The 12,860-nt window shown below is 41.8% G+C and overlaps 1 protein-coding gene across 2 annotated transcripts in view; it reads left to right on the top strand.

The window, feature by feature from the left end:
- The window catches only part of phactr1 (phosphatase and actin regulator 1), an 82,988-nt gene extending 73,869 nt beyond the window's left edge, over nucleotides 1-9,119 (top strand). For both annotated transcript variants that reach the window (XM_021599614.3, XM_021599613.3), the window contains exons 5-13: nucleotides 147-353; nucleotides 524-797; nucleotides 2,279-2,472; nucleotides 3,105-3,261; nucleotides 4,448-4,503; nucleotides 4,621-4,682; nucleotides 5,454-5,594; nucleotides 5,706-5,782; nucleotides 6,599-9,119. In XM_021599614.3, the coding sequence (XP_021455289.3) occupies nucleotides 147-353; nucleotides 524-797; nucleotides 2,279-2,472; nucleotides 3,105-3,261; nucleotides 4,448-4,503; nucleotides 4,621-4,682; nucleotides 5,454-5,594; nucleotides 5,706-5,782; nucleotides 6,599-6,614 (1,184 nt within the window). In that variant the 3' untranslated portion in view covers nucleotides 6,615-9,119. The remainder of the gene's footprint in view (nucleotides 1-146; nucleotides 354-523; nucleotides 798-2,278; nucleotides 2,473-3,104; nucleotides 3,262-4,447; nucleotides 4,504-4,620; nucleotides 4,683-5,453; nucleotides 5,595-5,705; nucleotides 5,783-6,598) is intronic.
- Nucleotides 9,120-12,860: the final 3,741 nt, after the last annotated feature.

Below are 12,860 nucleotides of genomic sequence, written 5' to 3'. Positions count from 1 at the left end.
ATAGTCTCTCACTGTGCTGTTACATGACATCTGATTGGTCAATGTTGATCTCAAATCTCAGGCCTTCTCCCAATATGCTCACATATTGGTTCATTTCCATTCACCCTGTTCTAACATATCATCTGATTGATTTATTCTATGCCCAGGTACAGTTGAGTTCCAGATGTCTGGAGAGGGGGCGTGTCCACAAGACCACACCCAGAATCCCAGCCAGCCTCCACCCACTAAGAAGGTTATGGTGTATCCAGGCGAAGGGGCTGGGGCAGAGTCATCACATCACACCATAAAACATAAAAAACAACCCCCAGTGCTACCCCCCAAACCGTTCAACAGGCTGCCCAACCACATCACAGGTCTGTATTCCTTTGTGTCTATGCGCGTATCCCTGTGTCATTCTATGCGTTTACTTTGCTTTCTGTTTTTACTGTACCCCAGCCCACCAGCGTGCCGCTTGTGTGGGTGTATCAATCTGTGTATCTGACTGATTTTTCTCTTCTCTCTTTTCTCTTCTCTCTCCCTCTAGACGGTATGCCAGTGAAGCTGCCCTGTATGTCCATGAAGCTGTCGCCTCCTCTACCTCCTAAGAAGCTGATGATCTGTGTGCCTGTGGGTGCGGGGGGGAGCATGGAGCCCTCGGCCCTCACCTTTCAGAAGTGCCCCCCTCCCTCCCACCACGTGGGGTCCCTGGGGGGCCACTCCCTACATTACGGGACCCTCCCTGTGCCCCTACACCCCCCCAGCCGCATCATCGAGGAACTCAACAAGACCCTGGCCCTCACTATGCAGCGATACAAGAGGTGAGGATTAAGGAGAAGTGTGTGTTTGTGTGTGTGTATCCATGCCTCCATGTGGATGGATTCAATGGTTCACATATCCAGTCTGCCTTGTACTCTATTCCCATTGGTCCTGCCCTGTGTCTACACTACAGCAGCGAGTTGGATAGGGTCGTTAAGGAGCTTGTTTATCATGTGACTAAGGGTTTCTAATCAGTAGGGTTAAATTGGGAGTTGCCACAATACAGATGTAGGATCTTAATTTGATCACACTTTTGCAGGAGAACTTTCCTGCAACAGGAAATTCAAAACTTGGTGTATTTGAGTTTTTAAAAGTCTTCTGACATGATTTTCCCTTACCGAAAATGTATCAACCCCAACAAAAATGTCCCTAAATTACAATCCACATAATAATACACATGTCCTATTGCTGCAAGATTATTTTCCTGCTGTAGAAAACTGGCTCACCTACATCTGCACTGGGCAGCATTTTGAAACGTCTGGTCAATCACATCTCAGTACAGAGACCATTTAATCTAAACCTTCCCTGGAGAGCAGCATGGCTGGCGTTGACTTCAGCTTCAGAGATAGAGCTGCACAAATTCCCAGAGCCTTGGCTTTACCTCTGGGTGTATGTGTATCATTGGCTGGTGTCTAACCAGTTCCGACCATTTTAGAGCGCCACACACACACACACACACACACACCGTCTCCATCTGTCCACAGACACATGACACACGTGGAGAACACTCTGCAATCGACCCACACACTCTGTGACTGATGTGTCGGCGCCAGATTGGCCTCCCATGATCCATCACTCTAATTGGTGGGCCGGCAGGTGGTTATGGACCCGAGCACCTAATAGATGTAGACATCCTATTCCTTTTGTAGCCCTTTTTGATTTACTCATTTGCTGTCTGAATGTTATGTAGGGCACACCTAAACTGAGTTTGTAAAAGCAACAGAGATCATTATTCTCCGTTATGGGAGCTCCGCAGTTGCTCGATTGCTGCTTGGTTGCTGATCGGTGACGCTGCCTCAAGGCTCATTTGTGATTGGTGTGCAGTTTGTTTCCGCTGTGCCTCTCGTCTCCCCTATAGTTGAGGCAGGCTGTGTGATTTAGGTGTGGTAATGTGAGCCTCTAAAGCCGACCATGTCTGTTACATCCCTCCCTTACATCTCCGTTACGTCCAGGCAGTATAAGTCATGCAATGCTTCCCGGGCAGAGTGAGGTACCAACGTTATTTTAGGAGCCACTTACTGTGGCAATTAAAGGAGCGCTGGCTTGTTTTTCTACAGTGTTTCAGTCTTGTTTTCTCAGCTGAGGTGCCGTTTACATGAGTTCCAGAGGTTATAGGTCATAGCTCCTTTCATAGGAACTGATGGTGGAAACAACCTGACATTACCTAACTACTCCACTGTCTAACACCACACACACACGGATGGACAGACACACAAACGCCCGCCATCTCTTGCTAACCGTTTACCTTTCTCACTGACCTCAGCTCGCTGCACCACGCGGTTCCCGCGGTGATGATAGCATGTGACTACAACAAAGAGAACCTCCCCAATGAGGAAGACTATCAAGAACTACCTGGTTCGTACAGGGATGAGGATGATGAAGAAGAAGATGACGATGATGATGATGATGATGATGAAGAAGAGGAGGAAGATGATGAAGATGAAACACTCTTTACAAGTACGTGTTTGTTTATACATAATTGGTTTGGGACAGTGGTGGCCGTTTGGTCTCTGCTTGGTGCCCCTGCTTCCTGGTAACAGCCTCAATGGCTGCTGGGATATGTGGTTTAAGAGCTCTCCTTTCATTGGACCCCTCCAGTCAGAGCTGCGGTTCACGTCCCTGATTTGAGCGTTGAATGTGACCAATCAAAGCGCCGAGGTGACAGTGGCGTGTGAATGAGAGGTGTCCCGTAACACGTCTGTTACGTCAACAACACACACATACGCCATGGCTGTTTCTCAGATCCCTTGTTCCAGTAGTTCCCTTCACTTTTTTTTCATGAGCAGTTGTCTGAATGATTGATTTGAGCCCCGTTATGTCTATGAGGTATTTATACACACCTCTCCTCTCTGTAAGAGGGTGATGTACACAGAAGAGTGGGTTGGAAACAGTGAACACACTCCCATCCTGTAGCTCTCACTGGATGGGGTAACTGCTGTGACAGTTGAATTGCTACTGCATGAGTTAGCTGTGGTGCTAGTAATTCCAATTTTATCAAAAATGTTATGGACAAAGTTTGCTGATCTTATTCTGGCCTCTCTATAAAAAAAAAAATGTGTCCGTGTGTGTGTGTGTGTACATGTGTATAGGTACCCTGGCTCTGAAGGTGTTGAGGAAGGACTCCCTGGCCATTAAGATCAGTAACCGTCCGTCACAGAGAGAGCTGGAGGATAAGAACATACTGCCCACACAGTCAGACCAGGAGAAACTGGAGTTCAGGCAGCAGATAGGCACCAAGCTCACACGGTGAGAGACACGCGCACACACATACAGATGCACACCTTCCCTATAGCAACGGAGAGATTTGAGTCACGTTATCATATAGGCACCAAGCTCGCATGGAGCGAGTCATATTCACGCATACTAACACACGCAGGCTCATCTGCTCTTACACATTGCATACAGTCAAACTGATTGCCAAGCAACAAGCTGTTATGGTGAGAGATGAACTCGCGTGTGCTTGAAATCACAAACACACACACACACACACCCCATCTCCCAGTCAGCACCTGTACACCCTGCAGTGGCCTGGTTGAGATGTGACCGGGCTACTTAAGACAGCATGATAGATGACACCTCATAATGGAGAGAGGAAGCTAAGCTGGAAGTGAGGAAGTGAGAAAAGGTAGAGGGACGGAGGATGGAGGGAAATTGATGAGAGGTAGAGGATGGAGGGAGAGTAGCAGAGAGCCTGTCACATTTTTTACATTTTTTTTATCTTGAATATGCCAGTGAGAGGGCAGACATCTTCATGTGGGATTTTACGCTCACAGAGGACAGAACATGAATACAGGAGGGTTGTGGCAATATCAGTCATGTATATTAACCCTGGATTGCTGATGCATTGAGTGGCTTTGAAGCCACCGGTTGGCCATATTGGCACTGCTTTTTTTACACTTTTTTCTCCCCAATTGTCCCTTCACTGCTACTCCCGTACGGATTCTGGCTTTAACCCCAGCTTCCCCTATCAGTCATCTAATGTATGTAAATCATTGGGCAATACAGGAAGGAAACAGAATTCACAAATAATTTCAATTCCTTATATTGCCTCCCACTCTCATTTGTCACACTCACTACAACTTGCCTTCGCCCTCTCTTCCTTCCCTCCCTTTCTCCATTTATCTCCCTCTCCATCCACTCTGCTTCCCCCTACTCCTTCCTCCCTCCCCTCTCCATTTATCTCCCTCTCCATCCACTCTGCTTCCCCCTACTCCTTCCTGCCTCCCCTCTCTCCATTTATTTCCATCTCTTTCCCTCCCTCTGGTTGCTGTATGAATCATTGTGTCAGACTGTTGAGGTGGTAAATAAATACATGTAAATCTGAGGCTCATAGAAAACCTGCTCTGACATCAGCAAATGAAACAGAATAAAACATAACACAATAAAACACGTTAGGAAATGGTCCAGACTGACTCAGGTTCTATTTCCTCAGGAGGTTGAGTCAACGGCCAACTACAGAAGAGCTGGAACAGAGAAACATACTCAAACGTAAGTAGCACAGACTAGATAGGCAGAAGACACACTTCCATTTCTTACAAAATTGACAAAGTGTCTATTCTATTATGTTCTATTCTAACCTGTCTCTCCCTCTCTCCCCTATCTTAGGCCACAATGAGCTGGAGGAGCAGGAGGAGATGAGGGAGCTCAAGAAACGCCTGTCGAGAAAGGTGAGAGAGGGGAGGAAGAGGCTAAGAGGGGGGAATTAGGTATCAATTTCCATTACATGACAGACAGACCATTGGAAATATGAGTGGGTGTGTGGTGACCCTCAATCACCACACAAACACAGCTGGCAGGTCCAAGGCATAAACGACATAAGCGCCTGCTTAGGTCCCTGCGGCCGCTAGGGGGCCCCAGACCCAAAATACTGTTATTTTTGTACAAAAGAAAATGGAATGCAGTCATGTTCTCTTCGACAGACTATGCATTATATTGACCAGATACTCTCGTGGCCACTCTAAAGATGAAACGAATTGTCTTAAAAAATAGAAAGCAGTGGGGATGAGGCAAGTTCAAGTGGGACCATTCTAGCCACTGAGAGGGCTCTACGCTTTTGAACAACTGGCAAACGCCGATATATCGTATTTTTTCTCAAAGTTGCCAGGATGTCACGCGTCCTACTTGTATCAGTACACTCGTAACAACCTAAGAATTCCAAAATTTCTAATAGATCAAATAAGCCAATCAATTTTTTAAAAACTAAAACGCCACCTGCTGGAGAAGACAGATTGCGGGCCCGGTTGTTCCTCTCACTTTGCCTCTTCCTCTCTGTCGCAACTTACTGTTGAGAGTTACAATAGTAGAATACACAAGGTGCAATTTTGAAATTTGGTTGTGCATCAGCCGTGTTTCTCTTGTTATGTCAGACACCAATTGCCAGACACCAACAACATTTTGCACACGCACACTCTGATAACCCTTTACCCCCCTGTACCCAGTTGAGTCAGAGGCCCACGGTGGAGGAGTTGAGGGAAGCTAAGATCCTGACCCGCTTCAGTGACTACGTAGAGGTTGCTGACGCTCAGGACTACGACAGGAGGGCAGACAAACCCTGGACACGACTCACAGCTGCTGATAAGGTAATAACACTCACATGCATGTGTGTGTGTGTACACACACATACACAAATGCACAGTTATGCAAATACTGTTTTCTCCCCACTGATCTCTGGCTCTGTTTGTCCCTCTTAGGCTGCCATACGTAAAGAACTCAATGAATTTAAAAACACAGAGATGGAAGTGCATGAGGGTAGTCGCCATCTTACCAGGTATGTACTGTATGTCACAGCCATACTACAAGCTGCCATAAAACACAAAGACACTAGCCCATACCTCAAGCTGTATACAGTAACTATTTGAAGAGTTTCATTCCAAAACGCTATATATACATTTTCAGAAATGTTGGCAAATGAGCTTTTATTGTTTAAAGAAATTCTGAAAGAGATTGGTGTGCTTTTTCACTCCCTAATCATGGCATGGGGTTGTTCAATGACAGATATGTATTTGTTTAAAATGTATCACTTGGTGGTTTCATTTCAGCGACATTTTATTTTTTTGCTAAATACTATATATCCACAATAAATAGTCCTGCTAGGTTATACACAGTCGAATGTAGTAAATAACGGGGGAAAAAAAAAATGTATGAATAAATGTACAAATGTTACATTTGTGACAGCAATATTTAAATGTTTTTTAAAAATAATTCAATACAGTAATATGAGATATGTATGTAAAACATTTGTCATTTAGCAGATGCTCTTATCCAGAGTGGCTTACAGTAAGTGCATTCATCTTAAGATAGCTGGGTGAGACAACCACATATCACAGTCAAATATACAGGATACGAAGATTCCATTCCATCTAAACAATTAAAATAGCATTTAGCAAAAAAAGCCCATTTTCATACACCTCTAAAAATCTATGAATAAGAAATCTGAGAGCAGTAATATTTTACACACACATGAAGGTACCCAGAAGCAATCATTTCTGATGACAAAACACAAATGTTTAAAATTGGTGGATATAGCGTTTTGGGAAAAAACTTCAATTAGCTCTCTCTCTGTCTCCCTTTCTCTGTCCTGTAGGTTTCATCGACCGTAGTTCTTCTTCTGCCATCTTTTACAATAACCTCAAGTGCTGGATCGCAAACTACTGCCTCTGTGTACCACACCCCTTCGCTTCCAGACCAGAACACAACAAGACCAGAACTGGTCCAGAACCACACTAGAACCAGAGTAGAACATGTACTGAAACTGACCAGAAATGTAATCTGAACCTGGGAGGGGTGTGTGTACAGAACTGGGCAGCTGACACTACTCCAGGCTCCAGTGTTGACCCAAAATATGTGCCAATATCTAGAGAGGGCAGACTGGACCAATCACAACAGTATCTTGGTTCTGTGTTTATAGAGAGGTCACAGTGTGCCCACGTCGGGGTTGTGGAGAGGGAGCATCGTACACATGGAGAGAGATTGATGGAAAGCACTGGATGGACTGACTGACTGGGTTCTCCTCTAAACGGAGATTATATGGACTAAAACGTATTGTTTTTAACAGCCTTTTATTATCCTTTTTAATTATGAAGATAGTTCATGTGTTTACTTTACTGCACTTTAGTTTTTGACGGTACTCTACGGAGGGGTTATGGAACTCTATTCCTATATCTGTGCCAACAAGACTTTGGGATTGTGGGAAATTGAGTTTGGGAGGGTATCCGTAAGGAATACAGAGAGACATCCAACAACTGATTGGTTAAAAAATGATTATCCTCCATTGGTTAATGTTCCTGCCTTTTTAATACTTTTTGGTACATTATTAGTTTGACTATTTTCCATTGTGGGCTGCTGTTTCCAAAACAGAGGGACCAAACCCTTTTAATCTGATAGTACTGCAGAATAGGATTCTGTAATAAGTGTGTTGTGGTTAAAGTACTATTTTACAATACCGTACACGGTATGTGCTATTCTGAAGGAAACTGTAGTAGGAGAATATGATCGGAATATTTACCTCTAAAAACGTTGAAATACAACACAAAACTCTCCTGTCCATGTTGTGTTCATGTTGGGATATTGAAATGTGAACCAAGCAATAATTGAACTTTTCTTTCCTCCATCTGTCTGTCTTTCTGGGCTGCGTTCAAGTGAACAAGTACTGGGAACATTTCAGAGAGCTACCCGCTCAATACCAAATACACTTTGAAATGCTGTTGTGATCTTGAATGCAACCCAGATCATCATTATTACTGTTGAGAGTTCTGCAACCCTCTGTATAGTGTCACTGTGCCTGTTGTATTGTTTACAGGGATGAAAACATTGCCAAATGTACTTTGTTTGAATGACATTTGATCAAGTATGTTGTCAATATAATGTTTCAGTAGCGTGCTCCATAGACTGGTAAGTATCAGTTCTGAATGGAATGGAATTGTTCAATTTCTCAATGTTCTCAAAACAGGAATTGTATGGTTCCACCTGGTTTGGCCTCATAGTGGAGAACCTATATTAGACCACCCTTTGGCTGTGAATGAAAGTACAGTACCACCTTTTGCTCACAAGAAGCCAGACACCTCAAAATACAAGGAAAAACATTATTATTATTATTATTTTTACAATGAACACATGCAGTTGATGAGTTGGTCTTGATCCTTTAGTCTGAACCCTTTGACTTGTGGTGTGTGTGTGTGCGTGTGTGTGTGTGTGTGTGTGTGCGTACATGTTCATTAGGCACAAAACAGGAAAATGTTTTACAACGGAGTGCTTCATTAACACGACCCAAGACTCAGTGTTGTTTCCCTGTGCCTCTCTCCTGTATCCAAACTAACAAAAGAGGACACTCTTTGTATAATATATGTACATAATACAAAAGAAACTTAAATATTTAAATATGAATTTAAATATGTTTTTCTTTTTTGTACAGAAGGAAACTGCATGTGATGATTGTTAACTATTTGTTCATCTTCTATAGCCCTGTTTATACCTGGTTCTAACTTGGGTCCTTTGTCCGGATCTTGTCCAAATTCTGGTTATGCCCACATTATTAGGCAGGTGTAGAAAATCAAAAGACACATTGTGATCTGATTGTGATCAGATCATTCTTCCCACTTCCGGAGGTAGTCAGGCATGCATTGTGTAGAAAGATCTGGACAGAGAAACCATTTAAATCATTGTTTTTCTGCCGTCTAAAATCATTACCAGGTGGCACCATTGACTGATTACATCAACATATCTTACAATAAATAAATATTATTTTGAAAGAATAACTGTGAAGTAATTTGAATAAAGGAAGGAAATCTGGTCACAACCAAGACAGTGGACAGATAAGACATTTTTAATAGCCTGTGTAGACACATTTCTGGAAATGTGGGCACAATCAGAATGTAGAAAAGATCAGGACAACCAACCTATGAAAGCACCAGGTATAAACGGGGCTTGTGATGTATGCAGTTTCCTATATAAAGGAAATATATATAAAACAACTTTTAAAAATGTTCATAACTGCTTTTTTCTTCAACCTTCTCTATTCCATATATACAGTGGTGTACGAAATGATTGACACCCTGGATAAAGATGAGCAAAATTACTGTATAAAATAAATAATAAAAATATAAAGATATATTGTAATGCTCCAAAAATTGGGAAATTATATTATTTTATACTAAGTAATAATCTTTTTTTCAAAAATAGGTAGGGGTCAAAATCATTGACACCTATGTTTTTAATACCTTTAAATACCTCACATTGCAAAGATAACAACACAGCCTTTTTCTAAAATATTTTGTACACACACACCATGTGTATAAAATATTTCAGAAAAAGGCTCAGCGTTCGTAAATTCACTCAGGCTATCTACTCCGATTTCAAAACATTCCTCTGAGTGTGCCAGAGTGCAGAATAACTGAGGAGTTTACGAACGTGCATCACCTGTTGAATATGACTGGTGTCAGTAAACGTCGGCAAAAGAACGTAATTAAATTGTTGCCAGCAGCAGTTACAGTCAAAAGGAGTCTGTATTGAATACATGCCCACATCAGGGGAGATACCTATTTACACAATCCCTAGCTGCTGGGCTGCTCAGTCCTGGCCCTGGGGGTCTGTCGTACTGTTGGTTGTCACTCTGGCCTTGGCTTAACACACCTGAAACCAATAATGAATGTTTCACTAAGATCCTAAAGCTGAGTGGGGTGTGTTGGGTTGGGGCGCTGCAGGGCCATGGACCCCTAGGGGCAGGACGGGGTGACCCAGATTTATTGTGTACAAAAAGAGCTCTACAGAATTATTAGGCCTATGATATCGTATGGAGGATGTACTTTTTTTGTGTGTTAATGTGCAGGTATATGGGTGCTTTTATTAAAATTTGGTTTTTCAAACCTTTCCTCTTGAGACAAAAAAAGATGGGAAGGAAGTTGTTAGGGAGAGAGTAGAGTGATTGACTAGACTGGTGGGGGTGGTGGGGTCAGGCATGCAGGCGGCTCGGGCTGGCTGGGTGGCCTGGCTACAATTTGATATAGAGGATGTCTTAATATGGACAATCAAAAGTTACATCTTTGTACATCTTTGTATTTGTGAGAGTTGTTAGGCTATTGGTTAAAGGTGCAACACAATATTGATGATTTAATTATCATTGATCTAGTTCAGTCTTATCAAGCAATAAACATATTTAATAATGATCTCTTACCCAGTGGTGGAAAAAGTACTCTTTTGTCATACTTGAGTAAAAGTAAAGATACCTTAACAGAAAATGACTTGAGTAAAAGTGAAAGTCACCCAGTAAAATACTACTTCAGTAGAAGTCTTAAAGTATTTGGTCTTAAATATACTTAAGTGTCAAAAGAAAATGGAATTGCTAAAAATGTACTTAAGTATATTAAATAAATCATTTCAAATTCCTTATATTAATCAAACAATTTTCTATTTTTTTTTATATTGATGTATAGCCAGGGGCACATGCCAACACTCAGACATAATTTACAAACAGTTAATTTGTGTTTAGTGAGTCCGCCAGATCAGAGGCAGTAGGGATGAGCAGGGACGTTCTCTTGATAAGTGTGCGAATTGGACAATTTTCCTGTCACAATATAACGAGTACTTTTGGGTGTCAGGGAAAATGTAGTAAAAGTAAAAAGTACATTATTTTCTTTAGGAATGCAGTGAAGTAAAAGTAGCCAAAAATATAAATAGTCAAGTAAATTACAGATACCTCAAACGACTTAAGTAGTACTTTAAAGTATTTTTTACTTAAGTACTTTACACCACTGCTCTTACCTAGCCTGATGATTGTGGGCATTTTTGCTTACTTTTTGTTCTAAATAGAGACAGCTATAGGGCCATGGGTCATATTAGATAGTGTAGAAATGTAGGAAATTAGCTGCCCAATTTAAAAAAAAAATCGCATTTAAACAGACCACAGCCAAGTTATACCCCCTCCACTTCTAAAACCAGACCTGCGCCTCTTACTGATAGTGATGCTAATGTTAACTAAACAAACACTGTTAGCTACCTACATTAATAGTTAAGAGCTGTTTTTATGAAAACATTGAGAAAACGGGATTGTAAATGTATTTGAGAAAGTGTTTGCTATTGCCATAATGTATTTAGTGTGAAGTTTTATTTTTCAGCTTTCTTTAGAGCTGTCCCTGCATTGTCAAATACTCTATTCTGATTTCTGTTCTTTACTTTTCAGAGAAAGTCATATACAGTGCCTTGCGAAAGTATTCGGCCCCCTTGAACTTTGCGACCTTTTGCCACATTTCAGGCTTCAAACATAAAGATATAAAACTGTCTTTTTTTGTGAAGAATCAACAACAAGTGGGACACAATCATGAAGTGGAACGACATTTATTGGATATTTCAAACTTTTTTAACAAATCAAAAACTGAAAAATTGGGCGTGCAAAATTATTCAGCCCCTTTACTTTCACTGCAGCAAACTCTCTCCAGAAGTTCAGTGAGGATCTCTGAATGATCCAATGTTGACCTAAATGACTAATGATGATAAATACAATCCACCTGTGTGTAATCAAGTCTCCGTATAAATGCACCTGCACTGTGATAGTCTCAGAGGTCCGTTAAAAGCGCAGAGAGCATCAGGAAGAACAAGGAACACACCAGGCAGGTCCGAGATAGTGTTGTGAAGAAGTTTAAAGCCGAATTTGGATACAAAAATATTTCCCAAGCTTTAAACATCCCAAGGAGCACTGTGCAAGCGATAATATTGAAATGGAAGGAGTATCAGACCACTGCAAATCTACCAAGACCTGGCCGTCTCTCTAAACTTTCAGCTCATACAAGGAGAACTGCAGAGATCTACAGCTGAGGTGGGAGACTCTGTCCATAGGACAACAATCAGTCGTATATTGCACAAATCTGGCCTTTATGGAAGAGTGGCAAGAAGAAAGCCATTTCTTAAAGATATCCATAAAAAGTGTCGTTTAAAGTTTGCCACAAGCCACCTGGGACACACCAAACATGTGGAAGAAGGTGCTCTGGTCAGATGAAACCAAAATTGAACTTTTTGGCAACAATGCAAAACGTTATGTTTGGCGTAAAAGCAACACAGCTCATCACCCTGAACACACCATTCCCACTGTCAAACATGGTGGTGATCATGGTTTGGGCCTGCTTTTCTTCAGCAGGGACAAGGAAGATGGTTAAAATTGATGGGAAGATGGATGGAGCCAAATACAGGACCATTCTGGAAGAAAACCTGATGGAGTCTGCAAAAGACCTGAGACTGGGACGGAGATTTGTCTTCCAACAAGACAATGATCCAAAACATAAAGCAAAATCTACAATGGAATGGTTCAAAAATAAACATATCCAGGTGTTAGAATGGCCAAGTCAAAGTCCAGACCTGAATCCAATTGAGAATCTGTGGAAAGAACTGAAAACTGCTGTTCACAAATGCTCTCCATCCAACCTCACTGAGCTCGAGCTGTTTTGCAAGGAGGAATGGGAAAAAAATTCAGTCTCTCGATGTGCAAAACTGATAGAGACATACCCCAAGCGACTTACAGCTGTAATCGCAGCAAAAGGTGGCGCTACAAAGTATTAACTTAAGGCGGCTGAATAATTTTGCACGCCCAATTTTTCAGTTTTTGATTTGTTAAAAAAGTTTGAAATATCCAATAAATGTCATTCCACTTCATGATTGTGTCCCACTTGTTGTTGATTCTTCACAAAATAATACAGTTTTATATCATTATGTTTGAAGCCTGAAATGTGGCAAAAGGTTGCAAAGTTCAAGGGGGCCGAATACTTTCGCAAGGCACTGTATCTGCTGCATCATGGGTTGTAGGTGAAGACCTTAAGGGAGGCTGCAGAAACTATCTAAAGGAAACTTCTTGGCAGGGAAAA

Source organism: Oncorhynchus mykiss, chromosome 4, assembly GCF_057628025.1.
Source record: "Oncorhynchus mykiss isolate SJ-2025 chromosome 4, ASM5762802v1, whole genome shotgun sequence".
In the NCBI taxonomy this organism is placed as follows: domain Eukaryota; kingdom Metazoa; phylum Chordata; class Actinopteri; order Salmoniformes; family Salmonidae; genus Oncorhynchus; species Oncorhynchus mykiss.
This window is presented reverse-complemented; position numbering and strand designations above follow the sequence as displayed.